The sequence below is a fragment of the Typopeltis vanoorti genome, chromosome 16 (assembly GCF_054136105.1).
Source record: "Typopeltis vanoorti isolate ZY-2024b chromosome 16, IOZ_Tvanoo_1.0, whole genome shotgun sequence".
NCBI classification, from domain to species: domain Eukaryota; kingdom Metazoa; phylum Arthropoda; class Arachnida; order Uropygi; family Thelyphonidae; genus Typopeltis; species Typopeltis vanoorti.
The window spans coordinates 50864729-50886036 of record NC_143564.1 but is presented as its reverse complement, the minus strand read 5'-3'; the positions used below and the strand labels follow the sequence as shown (position 1 = coordinate 50886036).

The 21308-nt window shown below is 36.4% G+C and overlaps 1 protein-coding gene across 2 annotated transcripts in view; it reads left to right on the top strand.

Annotated features, from left to right (window-relative positions):
- The window catches only part of LOC150098013 (transport and Golgi organization 2 homolog), a 160260-nt gene that overhangs the window by 21136 nt on the left and 117816 nt on the right, over positions 1–21308 (top strand). For both annotated transcript variants that reach the window (XM_090406381.1, XM_090406382.1), the window contains exon 2: positions 1122–1297. In XM_090406381.1, the coding sequence (XP_090262507.1) occupies positions 1156–1297 (142 nt within the window). In that variant the 5' untranslated portion in view covers positions 1122–1155. The remainder of the gene's footprint in view (positions 1–1121; positions 1298–21308) is intronic.

Sequence of the window (21308 nt, the reverse complement as noted above, 5' to 3'; positions counted from 1 at the left end):
CATTAGGTAGTGTGATTAGAGATACGGAGAATCGCCCTCCTATGGTCACAGTTTTGAAAATAGAATTAGACCGAGTATGCTGTTTTTTTTTGATTGCTGGAATGCAAGTATCATCATACAAGATGATCTTACGATTTCACATTAATAAAAATCCAGTGTTCAGTAGTACAGAATAATAGTTAATAGCATGTAACTCATTGCAATTAAGATAACAATGTTTGTTTATTTATTTTGCAATTAATTATATAACATTTTATTTAATTCATTTATAATTTATTAATATTAGTTTATGATCAGTACAACATAGCAAAACTTAATTTCTTAAGGAACACCCCTGGTTATGAATGCACTGGCTTTTTCCTGTGATTTTAATGAAAAAAATCTTTAATTAATAATTTCATAAATTATTCATTATAGGAAAACAGCCAACAGTACTGTTATAACCAGGAGTGCTCCTTTAGAAAATAAGCATTGTTATGTTGTAGTAATCATAAATTAATATTTATAACATTTTATTTAATTTGTTTATAATTTATAAATGTTAATTTATGATCAATACAAACTTAGTAATACCTATTTTCTTAAGGAGCACTCGTGGTTATGAAAGCACTGGTGGCTTTTTTCTTGTAATGAATAATTTTTATTCCCTTTCAGTCACTACATCATTTATTCTTCTCTGGTTTTCAATTTGCCATGTAATTTTAAATCTTTATGAATATATTTTACTGTTCATTTTTAATTCCCTTGTAATTTATTCTTTCATGGTTGTTCAGTTTTATGATACTTTGTTTATCAGTGATGTATTATTTGAATTATGTTCCAAGTAAATTTTCAAGTTAGCAAGACAAGAGCAAGAAGTACTTCAGATCTACCCTAAGGTATGACTGAATATACATTATTTATGTTATAATATTTTTATTCATTAAAATTACAGGAAAAAGCCAATATGTTAATAACCAGCGATGCTCCTTAAGAAAATAAGCATTGCTATGTTGTGTTAATTAGTATTTAGAGGAGCTGTGTGAAAAAATTTTCAGAAATAGTATAAGTTAATTTATGATTTTTTTTTTTATATACAACATAATAAAGGTATATTTTATAGAATGTGTTTTCTTTTTCAGAAGCAGCCCAGTTTGAGATCTTGAAAAGCTTAAGATGTGTTTGTTATTCATGTATGTAAATCCCAATGCTGATGAGAATAGCTATCATCTTATTCTTGTGAATGTTAGAGATGAAGTTTACATTAGACCAACCGCACCAGCAACTTTTTGGGAAGAATGTTCAAACATTATTGGTGGTAATAATAAAAAAAAATTGTCTTTGACATTTTCATTGTTAAGCATAAAATTGATGAATATTTTATCTTAGTTATGCTATTAAATTTGTAAAAAGTGTGTTAATAAATTATCTGAAAATTAAGGTATGTTAAATAGAAGAAATAAGAATAAAAGAGTTTTACTCTTTCTAAAAGTTAACTTGTTGACATTAATTCCCCTCTCCCCAACCGGCCACGATGTCTATAGATGTCCAGCTAAATCTGGATATAATTCTGTAACACCCATTGAATAATATGGATAAGAAGTGCAATTTGGTCTCACTATTTCACCCACATCGACCAGTAGGGAGATTAAATTAGTTGATGTTAGGCTGGCATTTGCTCATATTTGGTATATTGGGATTGTGATTGGGAGATATTATTATTATTGGAGGACACCTACTCTACAACTCTCTGTCCACCAGTCAATCCACCAACTAAAATGAATGCCATCTACCACCCACCATCATCACTAATATTTTCACAATCACAAACATCCATTCTCATGGCAGATTAGAACCATTAGCCTTTTGGCTGGAGAGTGGATACGCTGACCACTCGGCCAACCATGCCAGCAGTGATATGCATTTCAGTTTCTTACCTTCCTGTCTTAAAAGGGGATGGGAATAGCACTTTTGTTCTTGTCCATAATGAGTGAGAATTTTTAACTGAAAATCAGAAATAAAGTTTCAATTTGGTCAGTGAATTTTTGTAATTTTACTGGACTTATTCTGCATATTGTCCATCATTATGTGTGGTGGTAATAATAAAAAAATTGGCTTAGACATTCATAGATTTTATGCTTAAAATTGATGAATATTTTGTCATAGAGTTATTATTATTACATGACACCTCCAGGGAGTCCAAAGACTCATTGAGGGAAGGCACCTACTCTACAGCTCTGTCTACATTAACCACAACTACCATCATCATCTACACCAATGCCGTCTACTGCCCACCACTGCCACCACTAGATTTTCACAGACAATCCCAAACATCCATGCCCACAGCGGGATTCGAACCTGCAGCCTTTTGGCTGGAGAGCGGATACGCTAACCACTCAGCCAACCAGGCCGGCATTATGTTTTGTTGATTCCTTTTGTAATGGAATACAACCAATAAGAGGATATGTTTATGATATGTCTGTGTCGTTTTTTATCTTTAGAGAGTGCTCAACCATACAATGAAGTAACCAGCCAATCACAACACAAAATAATGTTTTTTTAAATAACGAAATAATTACAAAATAATGTGCAGTGGAATAAGTTTAAAAACTTGTTTGACAAATTGAAACAAGTTATTAACAGTCAACATACAAAATGACAATTAAATTCCCAGAATGCACACAAACTATATTTGTTTAACTGTAGACCAGTGGCTACTTTCACCTTCAAAGTAATCCTCTTGTGCAGCAGTGCACTTATATGATGCTGCCATTGTTTGAAACATATTTCTAACTCACTTTCTAGATTGCCCCTTATTACTGTTGCTATATGATGTTGTATATCAGAAAAAAATTCATCTTTTTAAAGCATTCTTCAGTTTTACGAACAGCCAAAGTCTCAAGGGTCTAAGTCTAGTGAATACAGAGCATGGTCCAATTTTATGATTTATTTATTTATCTAGAAACTCACAGACAGCATACTATTATTATTATTATATGGCATCTCCATGGAGTCTGGAGACTCACTGTGGGAGACCCATATTAACCATTATACACACAAATCCTATCATACCTCTCCTTGAATCCATTCCACTCACTCACTCACTACTCGCAATGCAAAAAATCTGGTCCGCACATCCTACTAACCACACTCTTACACAAATTCCATGGATGACCCCAAGTTCTCTGACTATTTGTCATATATTGCAAAATTTTGCTTGCATCAATTTTATAAAATCCCTTATATTGTAAAAGTTTCATTTCCCCTCTTTTCCACTCATCTAAACTTTGTAACCCACAAACCTTCAACCTATCCTTGTAGGGAGTATCCCACAGACATGTCACCACCTTGGTTGCTCATCTCTGAATCCCCACTACCACCTCCTGGTCCCCAAGAAACGCAGGTGAACAAATCTATGTGCCGCAGTCAAGATGGGGGCCAAATCATAGCCTTACAAAGAGGGATAATAATTTCCCTATCTTTACTTGCTAGCATGTTTTTCAACATCCAAGTAACCCTTTGATCTATTTTGCCAACTTTTGCAGTATGTCCTCTGAACTTCAACTCTTTGTCTATCATTATCCCCAAATCAATTTCCTGCAATCCAATACTATCAATATGATACATCATTCTTGTAGAAAGGTCCACACGGTTAGCCTAGTGGCTTTGCGCTTCGCAACCATATGCCTGGGGAAGGAGTGTCCTAGGTTCGATTCCCGTCGGAGATGTGAGGAGCTGAAGGATCTTCCTCAGCTATAGCCAAGTTAGCCGGTCTTGGGTGCAGGCAGTAGGGTTTTTTCCGCCAGTTTATCTGGTGTTTTTCATCCCGCAAGCAGGCAAACCGGCCCCGTGAACACACAGGGATACAGTCAAGAATATTTTGAGGCATAGGAGTGACAATTCTATCCTCATATTTCGGTTACGAAATCCAAGCATGCTTGGAAGGTTGTGGGCCTTAAAGGCCTGTTAAAGCCATTGGGATGGGATAGATTCTTGTAAAAAGGCTTACACTCTGGTTAAACATAATAATTAAATACTTAAGGAATTGATAGTGTATACTAGAAATATAAATTAAATCAACTCTAATATATACTTTCAAATATTTCGGCAACTTCACGTTGCCATCTTCATGAGAACTAAGATAAAGACACGTGCACGCAAGTACTACATAACAGCAAATGAGAAATAAGCAAGGAAGCTACCGTTTTCCTAAAGTCCTGATGGTGCCCCCTAGTGGACTATATTAGGTGTTCTTGGCCTTTGCGCAGAAGTTCTTCTGATGTATGTTTCCCAAATTTGGGGCAGTCTCATGCATCCAAATTTGTTGAGGTTTGGCATGTTCCTAAGGACTGAGGCTGATTCCATGAATAGTCTTTCATACTTGAACTTGCTGCAGTGTATTACTGTGGCTTTCTTCCACCTTATTCTGTGGAATAAGGTGGAAGAAAGATCTGAGCATGGTCTGCAACCCCAGAGTGGCTGTACTGGTGAATTCGGATGTAGTCCTTGTGTTCCGAGATTCTGATATTTGCTGTCCTGCCTATTTGGCCAAAGTAGGACAATTTACAGCTGCAAGGGATCTCGTATACACCAGGTAGGTCTTTAGTGGAGCGAATAAGTGATGCCAATTTTCTATATGGTCTGTAACAAGAGGTCAAATCATATTTTTTTTACGATTTTGTTGATTTTTTTGGAGGTGCCTTGGATGTAGGGAATGGTGATGGATTTAGAGTAATCTTTTTTGTGAGGGGGGGGGGGTTGTGGATAGCTGGTTTTAGTATTTTTTGGATGTTTTTTTTTTTGAGGGGGGGGAGGGGGATAGCCATTGGCTGAGAAAGTGTTAAGGATGTGATTTAGTTCAGTGGTTAAGGCTTTGTCATTTGAACAGATTAGTTTTGCCCTGTTGAATAGTGTCTTAATAACTCCATATTGTTGTGGGGGGGGGATTATTGGTGACCAAGGTACCATCAGGTTGGCGGGTGGCTAGTGTGTCTAGGAAGGGGAGGCTATTGTTTTCCTCTTTTTCCAGGGTGAACTTGATTCTTGGGTGTTGTCCTGCTGTCCTGCCTATTTGGCCAAAGTAGGACAATTTACAGCTGCAAGGGATCTCGTATACACCAGGTAGGTCTTTAGTGGAGCGAATAAGTGATGCCAATTTTCTATATGGTCTGTAACAAGAGGTCAAATCATATTTTTTTACGATTTTGTTGATTTTTTTGGAGGTGCCTTGGATGTAGGGAATGGTGATGGATTTAGAGTAATCTTTTTTGTGAGAGGGGGGGGTTGTGGATAGCTGGTTTTAGTATTTTTTGGATGTTTTTTTTTTTGGGGGGGGGGGGAAGGGGATAGCCATTGGCTGAGAAAGTGTTAAGGATGTGATTTAGTTCAGTGGTTAAGGCTTTGTCATTTGAACAGATTAGTTTTGCCCTGTTGAATAGTGTCTTAATAACTCCATATTGTTGTGGGGGGGGATTATTGGTGACCAAGGTACCATCAGGTTGGCGGGTGGCTAGTGTGTCTAGGAAGGGGAGGCTATTGTTTTCCTCTTTTTCCAGGGTGAACTTGATTCTTGGGTGTTGGTTGTTTAAGTGTGTTAAGAAGGAGAGGAGTATATCTGGGCCATGTGGCCAAATAGCGAACACATCATCAACGTAGCAAAGCCACATGGTAGGTTTTTGTGGTGCAGAGTTTAAGGCTTTCTCTTCAAAAGTCTTGATAAAGAAGTTGGCCAAGGGTGGGGAAAGTAATGAACCCATTGCTGTCCCCTCTATCTGTTTGTAGAATTTTTTCTGCGAAACGAAATAGCCTGAGTTCATTGTTAACTGAAATAGGGCTGAGATATCGGAAGGAAATTTAGCTTGAATTAGCTCTAAGGTTTCTTTGAGGGGGACATTTATGAATAAGGAGGAGACATCAAAACTGACCATTATGTTATTGTGTTGGAGTGTGAGGTTTTCTATACTAGCTTTAAAGTGGGTTGAATTGTTTATATGTGATGGTGTGTTGCCAGTATATTGTGAGAGCACTTTGGCTAAATATTTAGCTAGTTTGTAAGTGGGAGAATCAATGTCATCCACTATGGGACATAATAGCACATTTTCTTTGTGTTTTTGGGAGCCCATATATATGGGGGGGGGGGGGGGGTCTAGAGTTATATGGTTTTAGTCTGTTAATAATTTCCACAGGCCAAGAAGTGACCTTCTTAAGGAGCCTATGGAGTTTTCTAATTTGTGAGTTTATGGGATTGTATTCAGGGGAGGTAAGTAGCTCGATCTAATAGTAAAGCATTAAGTTTACCTGTATAATCAGTATGACTGAGTACCAGAGTGGTGTTCCCTTTATCCGCTTTGGTGATAACTATTTCTTTGATTTTCTTCGTTTCCTGTAGAGACATATATTCGTATATTCACATATATAAACCAAAAACCAACATATATTGGATATGTTGGTTTTTGGTTTTTTTTAAAAACTGGTTTCTTGCTTTTATGAGAACACGCCACATCTAATCTGATATTGTTGGCGATGTGGTTTGGAAGGTGGCAAATCCCACGTTCAATCTAGATCATTAATTCCTCGGCCGCTAATTTCCTAGGAGCAATGGCGAAGTTGTGACCACGTAACAGAGCGTTGAGTGCTTCAGGCTTCGAGATAGCAGAAGAAAGGTTAACTACAGTGTTAGTTAACTAAAGGTTAACTACAGAGCCCGTATATATGGGCTCCCAAAAATACATAAAGAAAATGTGCCATTACGTCCCATAGTGGATGGCATTGATTCCCCCACTTACAAACTTGCTAAATATTTAGCCAAAGCGCTCTCACACTATACTGGCAACACACCATTGCACATAAAAAACTCATCCCACTTCAAAGCCAGTATAGAAAACCTTACACTCCAACATAATGACATAATGGTCAGTTTTGACGTCTCCTCCTTATTCATAAATGTCCCCCTCAAAGAAACCTTAGAGCTAATCCAAGCTAAATTTCGTCCTGATATCTCAGCCCTATTTCAGTTAACAATGAACTCAGGCTATTTCGTTTCGCAGGAAAAATTCTACAAACAGATAGAGGGGACAGCCATGGGTTCACCACTTTCCCCACCCTTGGCCAACTTCTTTATGGAGACTTTTGAAGAGAAAGCCTTAAACTTTGCCCCACAAAAACCTACCATATGGCTTCACTATGTTGATGATGTGTTTGCTATTTGGCCACATGGCCCGGATACACTGCTCTCCTTAACACACTTAAACAATCAACACCTTAGAATCAAGTTCACTCTGGAAAATGAGGAAAACAATAGCCTCTCCTTCCTAGACACACAAGCCACCTGCCAACCTGATGGAACCTTGGTTTTATCAGTTTATAGAAAACCCACCCATACATGCAGATACATTCACCAACAATCCCACACCCCCCTCACAACAATATGGAGTTATTAAGACACTATTCAACAGGGCTAAACTAATCTGTTCAAATGACAAAGCCCTAACCACCGAACTAAATCACGTCCTTAACACTTTCTCAGCCATTGGCTACCCCCCCCCCCCCCCGAAAAAAAAAAAATCCAAAAAATACTAAAGCCAGTTATCCACAACCCACCTCCCCTCGTCACAAAAAAAGATTACTGTATATTATCGCATATAATGTAAAACATTAATTGTAAAAATACTACTTAAAGTTAGGGTTCGCATTATATGCGGATCTTAAAAAATATAACATCTTATTAGACTTACACACACAATATATACTACCTAATGCCTATGCAACCAAATCTACTTGACCCACTCGCATTCGGCGACCGAGCACGCATCGTATCTGCACATAAAGCCAGTAATGTAAGTAGTGCTAATACCCCCCCACCCCGGCGGGATATTAGCACAGTTAGGTATATCGGTTTAACCACAGTTCATTTTAAATATTATTCATTAAACAAACCTAGCCTTGAAAATGAGCTAACAGAAACGGAAACATTCATCTTTTGAAGCAGGATTTAAATTTCGTCCTATGCAATTTGCAGAAGAACATAATAACAGTGTTGCGATCAGAGAATTTGGTGTAGCAGGGAGTAATATTAGACTTTGGCATAAGCAAAAAGACAGGCTTGAAAAAATCCCCAAAACAAAACGTTCCCATCGTGGAGGTGTAGCATCCTTTTCAGAACTCGAAGAAGAGCTAAATGAATGGATTTTGATGCAACGACAAGATGGCATTATAGTAACAAGAAATGCAATTCGTTTTCGAGCTCTACAACTCAAGAATAAATTCAAGGATACGCCAGGTATTTCATCTTTTTCTGCTTCGCCTGGGTGGTGCAACAGATTAATGGAAAGCAAAGCATTAACATTACGACACTAAACAAAAATTACGCAGAAGTTATCAAAGCAGCTTGAAGAAAAAGTGGAGTCCTTCCATAAATTTATCATAAAATTACAGAAGTGTCACAGATATGAACTTTCCCAAATAGGCAATATGGATGAGACGCCCATGTACTTTGATGTGCCTGGGAATCGAACGGTAAACTCAGTTGGTGAAAAGGGTGTCCTCATAAAAACAACAGGACATGAAAAAACGCATTATACTGTTGTTCTAGCATGCATGGCAGATGGAACCAAATTAAAGCCGACAGTGATATTTAAAAGGAAGAAAATTCCGAAGCATATGAAATTTCCACCAGGTGTCATTGTTCGCTCTAATCAGAAAGGTTGGATGGATGAAGAAGGTGTACAATTGTCGCTGGATCAAGTATGGAACATACATCCAGGTAGCTTGTTACGTCAACAAAGCATGCTAGCTGGGATATGTTCCAGGCGATTTAATGGAGGCAAGCAAAGAGAAAGCAGGTGAGCTACATAAAGGCCTAGCAGTCATACCGAGTGGTCTAACTTCTGTTTTGCAGCCGCTTGATGTCAGCTTGAATAAGCGTTTAAAGATCACTTATGTGAAAAATGGAGAGAATGGATGTCATCTGGTTTGGTGAAGATGACAGGGTGAGAATTTTCAAAAGCCTGAGATCACCCAAGTCACCAGCTGGGTTAAAGAAGCATGGGATTCAATACCATCTGAAATGATTCAACACTCATTTCTTAAATGTGGAATAAGTAATTCAATGGATGGATCCGAAGATGACGTCATATATGAAAGCAAGGATGACGCACAACAACAAAACAACAAAGACCATGATGACGATGACAACCGCTACACTGAAGACGCAATGCCTACAGATAAATTTATAAATGAAATGTTTAATGACTCAAAAGATGAAGAAGAATTTAAAAGATTTTGATATTTTGTTTTAAAATAAATATTTCTTTCGTTAATTCGTATTGTAATGTTATGGAACAAGATTAACAGATCGCATTATACGTGGACATGGCATTTTAGGGCTAGTTTTCAAACGAAATTTCTAGTTCGCATTATACATGGATTGTATTATACGCAAAAATATACGGTACTCGAAATCCATCACCATTCCCTACATCCGAGGCACCTCCGAAAAAATCAACAAAATCCTAAAAAAAAACATGATTTGACCCAGACCATATAGAAAATTGGCATTCCTTATCCGATCCACTAAAGACCTACCTGGTGTATACCAGGTCCCTTGCAGCTGTAAATTGTCCTACTTTGGCCAAACAGGCATGACAGCAAATATCAGGATCTCAGAACACAAGGACTACATCCGATTTCACCAGTACAGCCACTCTGGGCTTGCAAACCATGCTCTGGATACTCGCCACAGTAATACACTGCAGCAAGTTCAAATATGAAAGACTATTCATGGAATCAGCCTCAGCCCTTAGGAACATGCAAACCTCAACAAATTTGGGAAACATACATCAGAAGAACTTCTGCACAAAGGCCAAGAACACCTAATATAGTCCACTAGGGGGCACCATCGGGACTTTAGGAAAACGGTAGCTTCCTCGCTTCATTTCTCATTTGCTGTTATGTTACTTGCGAACATGTATCTTTATCTTAAGTTCCCATGAAAATGGCAATGTGATGTTGCCAAAATATTGGAAGTATATATTAAAGTTGATTTAATTTATATTTCTAGTATACGCTGTCAATTCCTTAAGTATTTAATTATTATGTTTAACCAGCGTGTAAGCCTTTCTACAAGAATCTATCCCATCCCAATGGCTTTAACAGGCCTTTAAGCCCCACAACCTTCCAAGCATTTTGTTTTGTTCCAGGGTTATACTGAAAATACCAGGTTTCATCACCAGTAATAACTATCAGAATTTGCCAACTGTGAAGAAAGATCATAACAAACATCAAGACACTTCCTTTTGATCGTCACCCAAAATTTGCAGAACTATCTTTTCATAAACTTTTTCATTCTCAAATTTCTCTCATAACTTTTTGTGTGAGCCATTAGTAGCAGAAACTACTAATCGACCAATCTTTACTGTCCCAGCTAATTAATAGGTGTGATAATGTTTCCACATTATCACATGTTCGATGAGATTGTGATTGAGCTTGTGATTGTCTTCCCTTCCTTCTTTAAACTGCTTATTCCATTCAGATACAGACTTTATCGTAGCATCACCATAAACTGCTCTTAGTATGTCTAGAGTTTCACTTGTGCTTTTGCCAAACTTTGCACAAAACTTCATGTTAATGCACTATTATAAATTCTGTTTGCTCACTGAAGACAAACATATATGTGCAAACTCTACCACAGTTTGTGAATGACTTGGTTGTTTTGATATAATTTGAGGCAATAGCATGGACATGTCCAAATATGCAGGTTTGCCTGGTTCTGCCTGACTTGCCATATGTGCATTAGCTTTGGACCATTCTAGGAATTTAATCATCACACCTTGTATTTGCTTCAACATCGATGATACTACATCCAGGCTGACACCTGACTAGTGAGATAGCGGACTGGTTGCAGCCAGCACAAAATTTTTAAACCCAGCATATCTCTTTTAAGAACTTTTATCCAATCTAAATATGATCAAATTTGGATTTGATCATATTTGGATTGGATAAAAATTATATAAGTATGAGAAATATTGGATAAATAATATTGGATCAAAAATTATATAAGTATGAGAAATACCGAGATGCTTATCTAATTTCCACAAATTTGTAATGAAATAATGAGCCATGTGCTATCTAATATGGAGGGGGGGGTAAAAAAAAATAATTTTATATTTGAATTTAGATAGGATTCTATAATTATTGATAATGAAAGACAACCAGTTAAGCCAGATTTATATCACATCTGTTGTTTAACTGTTTATGATTTAAATAGAGTATTAGTTATACTAGAAATTAACAAAAAGAATCTAATATTCCGTGTATTTTGGACAGTAACTTATGAAATAAATCTTGAAGAAAAGGGCCTCTTTCATTTAGGTCTTACTCTTCCAGATTCTTCTCATGACATGAGAAAGTGTGGACTGGGCTCCCAGCAGGTGTTGTCAGTGTACCTTGGCGAATGTTTTCATAGAAAGACACTTAAGCATTATATGACCTGGAGAATGCTTAAGTAGTAATCATATTTTTCTCTAAAAACATTTGCCAAAGATGCACTAACTATTGACCATACATTGAGTTCTTGACTTTCAGTATGATGACATATTACTAATAATTGATAATACACCAGTTAGATGTATCTTTATCATTGATTTGTTTATCCACACCTGCTAGAAAATGCACTCATCTTTCAGTTGTGATAATGGAGACTGGCTACCAACTGATTTTCAGGAAGTTAGAGCTAAAGAGTATTACCTACTCAAAGACAGATTAAAAAAAAAAAATAATAAAATAAGAAGAAAAGCAGCACCTGTTAAATTATGGAATAATATAGTTATTAATATAACTATATTATTAATATAGTTATCTCATCAAAAATATCAAATGCAACTGATTTTGTGTTCATGTCCACAATCTAGTATAGAATATTTTGAGAAATGTTTTAACATTACAATTTAGGACTGAATTCAAAGACTTATTTCTGTAGCACATATATAGGATACTGGTAAGTGTTTAAGGGGTGCTTAAGGGTCAAAGCTGTATAACTGAGAGGAGACCTCCACATAGCCTTTAAAGGAATGCGGAGAACCCACCAGGGCTTCTGACCTAATGTGCACTCTGTTGTGTACCTCATTACTGAACGAACGACGATGGGCTGGCAATTTGGGATTTATCCGAATTAGCTAAATTTTATTCTTATTGGCTAAAACCAAAATACAAAATGATAGTATAACATGACAAAATTTCATGCCTGCTAGGGGGTCACCTGGTTAAACCAGGCCCCCTTGTTGTTTTCGCCAGGAAACCAAGGTGAACAGCAAAAAGTCAGCTACTGGAACAAATCTGAAAACACACCCCAACTCATCATCAATAGAGTTAAAGTACTATCATACTATCAACATAAGAAGCCTGAATGGCAAAGAAATGGAGCTAGCTGAGGAGAGATTAGTACCAGATCGACATAATAGAGGTGACTGAAACAAAAAAGACAAAAACTGGTGAAATCTTTCTGAGCAATAAATACAAAATGTTATATTCAGGCAATGACAATCAAGGAAAAGAAGGAGTAGCCATAGTATTTAACACAAAATATTTTGTGTTGAATACTATGTTCATAAATGATATAGGAAATGATCTGAGAGGAACAGTTCATTTGTTTGCGGATGATGTGAAGTTGGGTAGGGCAATAGTGAATGCAGATGACGTCAAAATTTTGCAGGATGATTTGGATAGATTGGAGGTCTGGGCTAAGGAGAATGGATGTCAGTTTAATGTGGCAAAATGTAAGGTTATGCATTTTGGGGTGAAAAGATTGGTGGCAGTTTACTGCATTGGTGGAACCCTGCTCCAGGAAATTGATGAGGCACGAGATTTAGGAGTGTTGGTAGATAAGGAATTGAAATTTAGGGGACACATTGCAAAAGTGACCAAAACAGCTCATCAAATCACTTGCTTGCTGAAGAATACGTTGACAAGCAGGTTATTGTTCCTCTCTATCGAGCCTTGATAAGACCCCATCTAGACTACTGTGCTCAGATTTGGTCACCTAGGTTTCTTCTTGATGGGGAGGAGGTGGAGAGGATCCAGAGGCAAGTGACCAAGATGATAGCAGGTCTGTGGAATGAACCGTATGAGAACAGGTTGAGGATTTGTGGGTTGCAAAAATTGGTTGATAGGCGGAGGAGGGGAGATATGATTGAGACATTCAAATTACTGAAGGGTTTCTATAAAATTAATTCAGAAGATATTTTTGAGAACAGGGCTGGTTGTGGGAGGACTAGGGGACATCCATGGAAACTGGGCAAAAGTGTGGTTAGTAAAGGTGTTAGAGCTGGGTTCTTTACTTTTAGAGTAGTGAATGAGTGGAATGCCCTCCCTGAGTCTGTGGTGGATGCTGTGACAGTGAATGGGTTTAAGGCGAGGTATGATAGATACTGTATGAATGTCAAATAGTTGTGATGAATATGATTTGGGGCCTCCCTCGATGAGTCAAATGACTCCCTGGAGTTGCCCGTAATAATAGTAATAGTAATAAAATACAAGGCTAATCTTATTGAATGGCAGGCAGTTTCAAGTAGAGTGATGTGGGCAAATATGAAAATGTGGAACTGGACAATGAGACTTATTTGTGCCTATGGTCCCACAGAAGGTTCTACTAAGGCAGAAGTGGGGGAATTTTTTGCGGCTTTAGAGAAAGCAACTGACACAATGAAAAAGGAAAAGTTGGTCCTTGTTGGGGATCTAAATAGCAGAGTAGGAAATGATTGTCATACATACAAAAATATTTTGGTAAAATTTGGAGAAAAGAGCAAAGCTAATAATAATGGCAAATACCTGTTGGATTTCTGCTCAGGACATTGACTGGTTATTACTAACACCATGTTCAAATAAAAGTTGCTGGCAAATAAGTCAATTATATCAAAGGTTCCTGGCAAATAAGTCAGCTTGTGCTCTTAGAGTATACAGAGACAAATGTAAGAAAGCTAAACACTGAGTAAAACTAGCTAAACAAAAGTCATGGGAGAACATGGACAATAAATATCAAGAAGATGGCAAAATATATTGGAGGTTGTTGAAGAAGCTTAGAAATAGAGGAAAGAGTGCTGTAAAAGGAGTTTGAGATGATAAAGGTGACATGAAAATAGGAGAAAAAAGATATCCTTGAAGTGGTTACATGTTAAAATTACACGGGATAAAATTATACTGCCAAAATTACGCAGGGAAGAAATTACATATAGATAAAAATACACTAAGAAAAAATTACACAAATTTGAATATTCACACCAAAGTTTTTTACTTTAGAGTTTTTAAATTTTTATGATGAATTTTATATTTATTTTCAGATAAGTGTTCCGTTAATTTTGTAATACTTTATAAGACCTACCTGTTGAGTTTAATTCGATTAAAATATTATTGGTATTTTGTTGTTAAATTAAACACATAAACTTTCTTAATATTGAAAAAATTACTTTTATTTTAAAAAATAATAAAAAACAAACACTAAGTCATATAAGCTATACAACATAAAAATCCATTCGTCTATTAGATTCGTAATTTTGTTCAATATTTGAAATACATTGTTTTAACGAAATGTACCTACGACGTCCTGAGTTTCGTTGACGAGTTAATGCTGCAAATAGTTTGTATGTTGTAAAGATAATTCTTTAACAATGTTATTCAAAAATTTCCGAACAGTTGGATGGGAATACTGAAAGAGCAACTGAAGTCCATACTGCCATCCTTCGATATAATTTGTAGTTCTAGCTATACGGTTGGCTGTAGAGTGTCTATGGTTTCAAGTAGAAATAGTGAATAGAGGTTGTCTATGAGTGCCGTTCCTGAGCTGTCGACCTCGAATATACGAATACGTTCGAAGTAAAGGAAAACTTGTTTGATTTGTTTATTATATTTGTCTAAATTAAAAACCAGATTAGCAACTTCTAAAAATGTTTCTAACACTTCTTCTACTGGTAAAAGTGCAAGTGATTGTAACATTTTAATGTGTACTGCAAATGACTGATTGGATTCATATAGAGATTTTAGTCCATGTTCATTTACTTTGCGTATAATAGATTGTGATATGTGGAAAAAGCAGCCACCAATTTCGATGTTTGCAAACACGTACGGAAAGCATTCATTGCTGCTGTTTCGAAATCGGTCAAAATTTTTCGTGGTCGAGCTTGAGGAATTTTCTCCAGTAACATGTTCAGCATCTTCACGTATATTTCTTCCTTTTTACCTGGTAGAAGAGCCAGTAGACAAGGAAAAGTGACGTCTGAATCATATTGGACATGGATACTATATAACTGATAATATATTTCCGGAACCACTTTAAATGTACCATCTGCTAGCCAAAATTCATAACTACAAGGTGATCTAGAAGAGTCTTGTGACCAATTGGTATTATACATTCTGGATCTTCTGCCCCAGAATCATGAATGATCCATTTAGAGTACTTCTCTGGTATTTAAAAATTTTTGTTATCTGCATTTGCCGGAACGTTTCCGATTGTTGTAGCTTTGGATCTATTTAATTGCCTCATCATGGAGCTCTTCTTCTGTAGGCACATTTTTAATCCGTCTGATACAGTCACTAAACTGTTAGCTATAATTGCACAAGCCGTTGCACCTGGATTCGACATTTTTCTTTTCATTTGATTTACAAGTTGATGAGCTTCAGTTTCAAAAGTCCTATTAACATGACAGTTCTGAAGACTCACAGATAATCTTGTCTCTGCTATGGAGCAGCGATCGACAATGTAAAGTTCTAAACTTTGCACAACACCAATGAATAGTTCCTATAGCAGTTTCACGGTGACGAACAAACTCAAATCCTTTGTAAATTATAATTTGACCACCTTTATTACTAACACTGTACTCAAAATCGGCCATGGGTAAATTAAAAATTTAATTTTAAAAAATTAATCGCGAAATTTATTACATCGTACGTCATACACTAGTTGTATTACGAGTCACTAAACTAGAACTGACGAATGTAAGACAAAAATTTACTTATATACCTTCATCCAAACAATTCTTAGAAATTCTTGAGCAGTTCATGGTGATTAACAATTGTTGAAAGGTGTAACCTTAGGAAATTATTCCTTGTAAATCTGAGGTAAGTACTAATTAGAGTAGCTAATCACTACATCATTTTGAGTTTCCAACTCAACCATCTCCCTAATCCTCTTGCCCAAATCTGCACTAGTGATTTACCCCTTGCTGGTTATAAATTTTGTACAATTTTTGGTAAATTTTATTTTATGTGTAATTTCTTATTTCTGTATTTTTTCCTTTTAATTTTTTTCTTAGCATATTTTTATCTATGTGTAATTTCTTCCCTGAGTAATGTCATCCTCGTGTAATTTTTGCAGTGCAATTTTATCACGTGTAATTTTGTCCTGACAAGCCTTGAAGTACAGAGTAATTACTTCAAAAAATTGCTAAATGAAACAAGCAGTGATAGCAAAGTGGTAAAAAGCACTCAACAGGCATACAGTCAGGAATACATATTCTTACTTGAAGTAGAAAAAGCCATCAAAGGCTTGAAATGTAGAAAGGCAGCAGGAGTAGATGATATTCGACCAGAAATTCTGAAGTATGGTGGTATAAAAGTCTTGCAGTGGCTTCAGTGCATAGTTCAGAAGGCCTGGACAGAGGGACGAATTCCCGATAATTGAAATAGAGCTCTCATAGTACCCATATATAAAAAGGGAAATAAAACTGAATGTGAGAATTACAGAGGTATTTTCCTACCGAGTGTTCCTGGTAAGATTTATGCAAGTATACTTGAGAAATGGTTGAGAAGAATTGTGGAAGAAAAGCTTGGTGAAGAACAAGTTGGATTCGTGCCAAAATAGAGGCTGTCAGGATCAGATGTTCACTTTATGACAAATAGTTGAGAAAGCATGGGAATATAACAAAGATCTGTATTTAAGTTTTGTCGATCTGGAAAAGGCATATGACAAGGTGCCAAGAGAGAAGTTATTCAATACGCTACAGTTATATGGTGTCAATGGGGCATTATATCAAGCAATACTTAGTCTTTGAGTTGTAAGTCAGCAGTTAGAATTGAAGGGAGTACAGGAAGATGGTTTAATGTTAAACCTAGTGTGAGATAAGGATATACATTATCCCCTCTGTTATTCATTATCTATATGGATCACGTTATGAAGGAAAGTGGTATTAAACATGATATCAAAATTGGAGATGTTAATGTCAGTGCTTTGCTTTATGCGGATGATGTTATACTTCTAAATAAATCCGCTACAAGTCTGCAAGATTCCCTGACTAAATTGATAATTGTTGTAATAGATATAGTATGAAGGTCAGCAATAAAAAGACAAAGACAATGAAAATAGGCAGAATCATTGAAAATGTCAACTGCGTTGTGAGACTACCTGTTGAACAAGTAAAACATTTCAGCTACTTAGGCACGATATTTTAGTGAAGATGGTAAATTAAATATGGAAATAGATAACAGAATCAACAAAGCTGGTATGGTAGGAAGTCAATTGAATAAATTCATATGGAGTAAGAGAGAAATTAATCGGAACACTAAATTAGCTTTATACAAGACAATGTTCAAACCAGTGTTAACTTATGGATCTGAGAGCTGGGTCAGAAGTAAAACACTTGACTAAAGACTGGAGACTGCAGATATGAGAGTCCTGAAAAAGATTAGAGGTGTCAACAGATGGCATCAATGGTAATATCATATTAAAAACAAGGTTATTAGGAAAGAACTTGACATTGTCAGCATCTAGGAATGCATTAGCAGAGCTAATCTCAGGTGGTATGGTCACTTAAACAGAATGGGTGAGGAAAGATTAGCCAAACAAGTGTTCTCTACCAGGTTGGCAGAAAAAAGACCCAGAGGAAGACCAAGATATAGGTGGATTGGTACGGTACAAGTGCCTTAGACGATAGAAATATAAGATCTGATAATGTTGGCGTCTTGACAAGTAACAGACTGATTTGGAGGAAAATTGTAGATAGAAAGTTAGCAATGATGAAATTTTTCATGTAGTACTATCATATCCTATACATCCCCTTGAGGGTACATGGCAGGAATTTGATGATGTGATGATATTTGTTTAAAAAAATTAACATTTCTTGATGAAGTGGGTTGAAGATGAAATCTGTAATAGATGTTGAACAGTTTTAAAATTAAGAAATCAGGAATCTTTCAAACACAAAGTTAAGTTTTTTACAAATTTTGATATAGACATGGATTATAGCAAAAATCACTACTGGAAATTATGCACTATAATGAACTATGAAAAAATCTTGACTCAAGTCCCATAGAATAAATGCTGTTTTTTTTTTTTTTTTTTTTTTTTTTTTTTTTTTTTTTTTTGAGCTCTCTGTTACAAATAGTAAAATCTCAAAATCTTCACTATAGTGTTCTGGATTTCCTAGCATATGACATTACAATTACTGACAAAAGAAATGGCTGTAAATGATTCGTTGCCAAAAGAATATAAAGGAAAATCATTGGAAACAAAAGAAAATATGTTGTGGGAAGTAGAACAAAACAAATCACAAAACAAAAAAAAATCATATCAAATAAAGAAATTGCTAGGGGAAAAAATACAACAGAACAAAGAAAATACAATAACACGTAAAGAACACAAAAAGTACAAATACAATAAACAATGAGTCCTAAGAAAGAACTTGAAAAGTACAAAATTATAAAAATGAAAATCCAGAATTATGAGGGGTTTCTGAAAAGTAAGGGAACACTTTTTTTTTCTTCTTCTTAATAACGATGAAAGGGAATGAAATAAAACACAGTGGACAGATATACCAGTTAATAACATTCAAAAAGACTGCCATCACAGTGTAGCACTACTATCACCTCACTGGTAATTCCAGTTTCAAGATGGTAGTTACAATGCAGTCTTGTCCAAAACAAATATCTGTGAAGTTATTTGTTTTTTGCAAGCAAAAGGAGCTTCATCAAGTGACATTAATTGTGAACTGGTTGCTGTATATGGTGAAAAGGTGATGTCAAAGAAGCAGACATTTATGGCACAATCAATTATAATTGAGTTTTTATCGAGCAAGAGACAGAAGACAACATTTTGCATATTAATGGCATCATTCTTCAAGACTGGCAAGAGTGAAAATTTACTCTTTACAGAATTATTCACAATGTCCTTGTCTTTTGCAAGGTGTGCTCCAGCAGTTGTCAGAGGAGCACAAGGCAACACGTGTTGGGTACATGTCTGAAGAATCTGTTCTAATATACTGTGACTAAGGCAAAGATTTTCTTTCTCACTTAGTCACAGTAGAAGAAACATGGGTTCATCACTTTACCCCAAAGAGCAAACAAGACTCCATGACTTGGAAACATACACAATTTCCTGTGTGCAAAAAATTCAAAACTATTCCCACTCTCCGAAAAGTCATGGCCACAATGTTCTGGGATCACCATGGCGTTTTGTTGGTCAGTGTCTTGCCGAAGAGAATACAACCAGTGCAGAGCTTTACCTTGCAATATTGAACAAACTGAAAGCCAGCATTCAACGCAAACGACCAGGACTCCTGGCAGGTGGCATGATTTTGGTGCCCAACAATGCTACTACACTCACATGACTCTTTATTGGTTGCACTGTAATTGTTGGGGAACTTTACCCCCCCCCCCCTCCCCACATTCCAGACTTAGCCCCTTCCGGCTTCCATTTGTTCATGCCATCAGGCAGTGCAGTGTTGGTTACTGGGTGTGGACTTCTTCAGGACTAATATTGAAAAACTGATCTCTCTTTGGGACAAGTGCATCAATACATTTGGAGACTTTGTGGAGAGAAGTAGTGCTTGTTCACTTATTTCTTGGTACATAATTTCAACTTCCTATTATTAAACATCCTCAAAAAAAAAAAAAGAAGTTTTACCTTAATTTTTGTAAACCCCCTCATACTATTTAAAATTTGAAATGTTAACTTAAATGAATGTCTCCAGAAATCTTCATAATGAATTAAATGTGTGCAGACTGTACCGTTAAATCAAAAAGTTTTGTTAAAAACTCAAAAATTCTATATCAGAAATTTAGAATTTTTACCTAATGGATAAAGAATCTTTCAAACATAAAATGAACTATTACCCCCAAAAAAATATTTCATGACTTCAAATTAAAGATATACTGCATATTGTGCAGTAGTTATTCGATTTACAGTACTTTTACTCAGGGCATTTCCGCTTCATAGGGAAAAAGTATTATTATGATTAACATCTGACCTCCATGGAGTCAGAGACTCATCATGGGAAGTTCGCACTATTGCACACAATGCTCATCCAACCATGCTTTAAACTGATTCAATGCGTCTACATTCACAACATACTCAAGCAATGCATTCCACTCACCAACCACTCTCCATGCAAAGAACCTACTCACTCCTCTGAGTGAGGAGTAGGTTCTTTGCATGGAGAGTGGTTTGTGAGTGGAATTAAACATTCCAAAGAAAACACTGACCACCTTTGTGAAATCTTCTCTGGATCCTTTCCAACATATTGGTCACCACAAAAACCCTGCAACCAAATCTTGCACAATAATCCATATGAGACCTGATCAAGGCCTTATACAATATCATCATAACCTCTCTATTTCTGTATGTCAGGGTCCTCCATCATTGCCATTATCCAATATGATGTCTTCAAAACTTGTGCAATTTAGCCCCTGAATTTCAGGTCCTTTTCCATCATCACTTCTATATCTTGTTTCCTCTACTTCCTTTAAAGTTTCTCCACCAAGTGTATACTTTGCATCCCATCGTTGCTTACCAAATCTCAAAACCTTACACTTTGCAACATTGAACTGACAGTTTCACTTACCTGTCCATTTATGCAATCTACTCAAGTCCTTTTGTAAGGTCATAACATCCGCTTGACTCTGCATCATCTGCAAACAGCTACATATCACTAGTTAAACCTATCCCAATATCATTAGCATACGAATTGAACAACTATGGTCCCTAAACTGACCCCTGTGGCACACCACTAGTGACCTTTCTCTTTCAGGATACTGCACCTCCCCTCCCCCCCCCATATGCAACTTTCTGATAATTATCCGACAGCCAATCACTGATCCAACTCAGAAGTCTGTTATCCAATCCCATCTGTTTCAATTTTTTAAGAGCTTGTCGTGTGGCAGTCTATCAAAAGCCTTTGCAAAATTTAAGTACACCACTCTGCATCTCCCCTCTTTAAGATATTTATCTCCTTGTTATGGTACATAAGTAAGTTAGTGAAACATGATCTCCCATCCTTGACAAACCCATGTTGATAAAACCACAGAGGATGCTGCTGTTACTACACAGAGGATACTGTGTTCTACTTCTCACC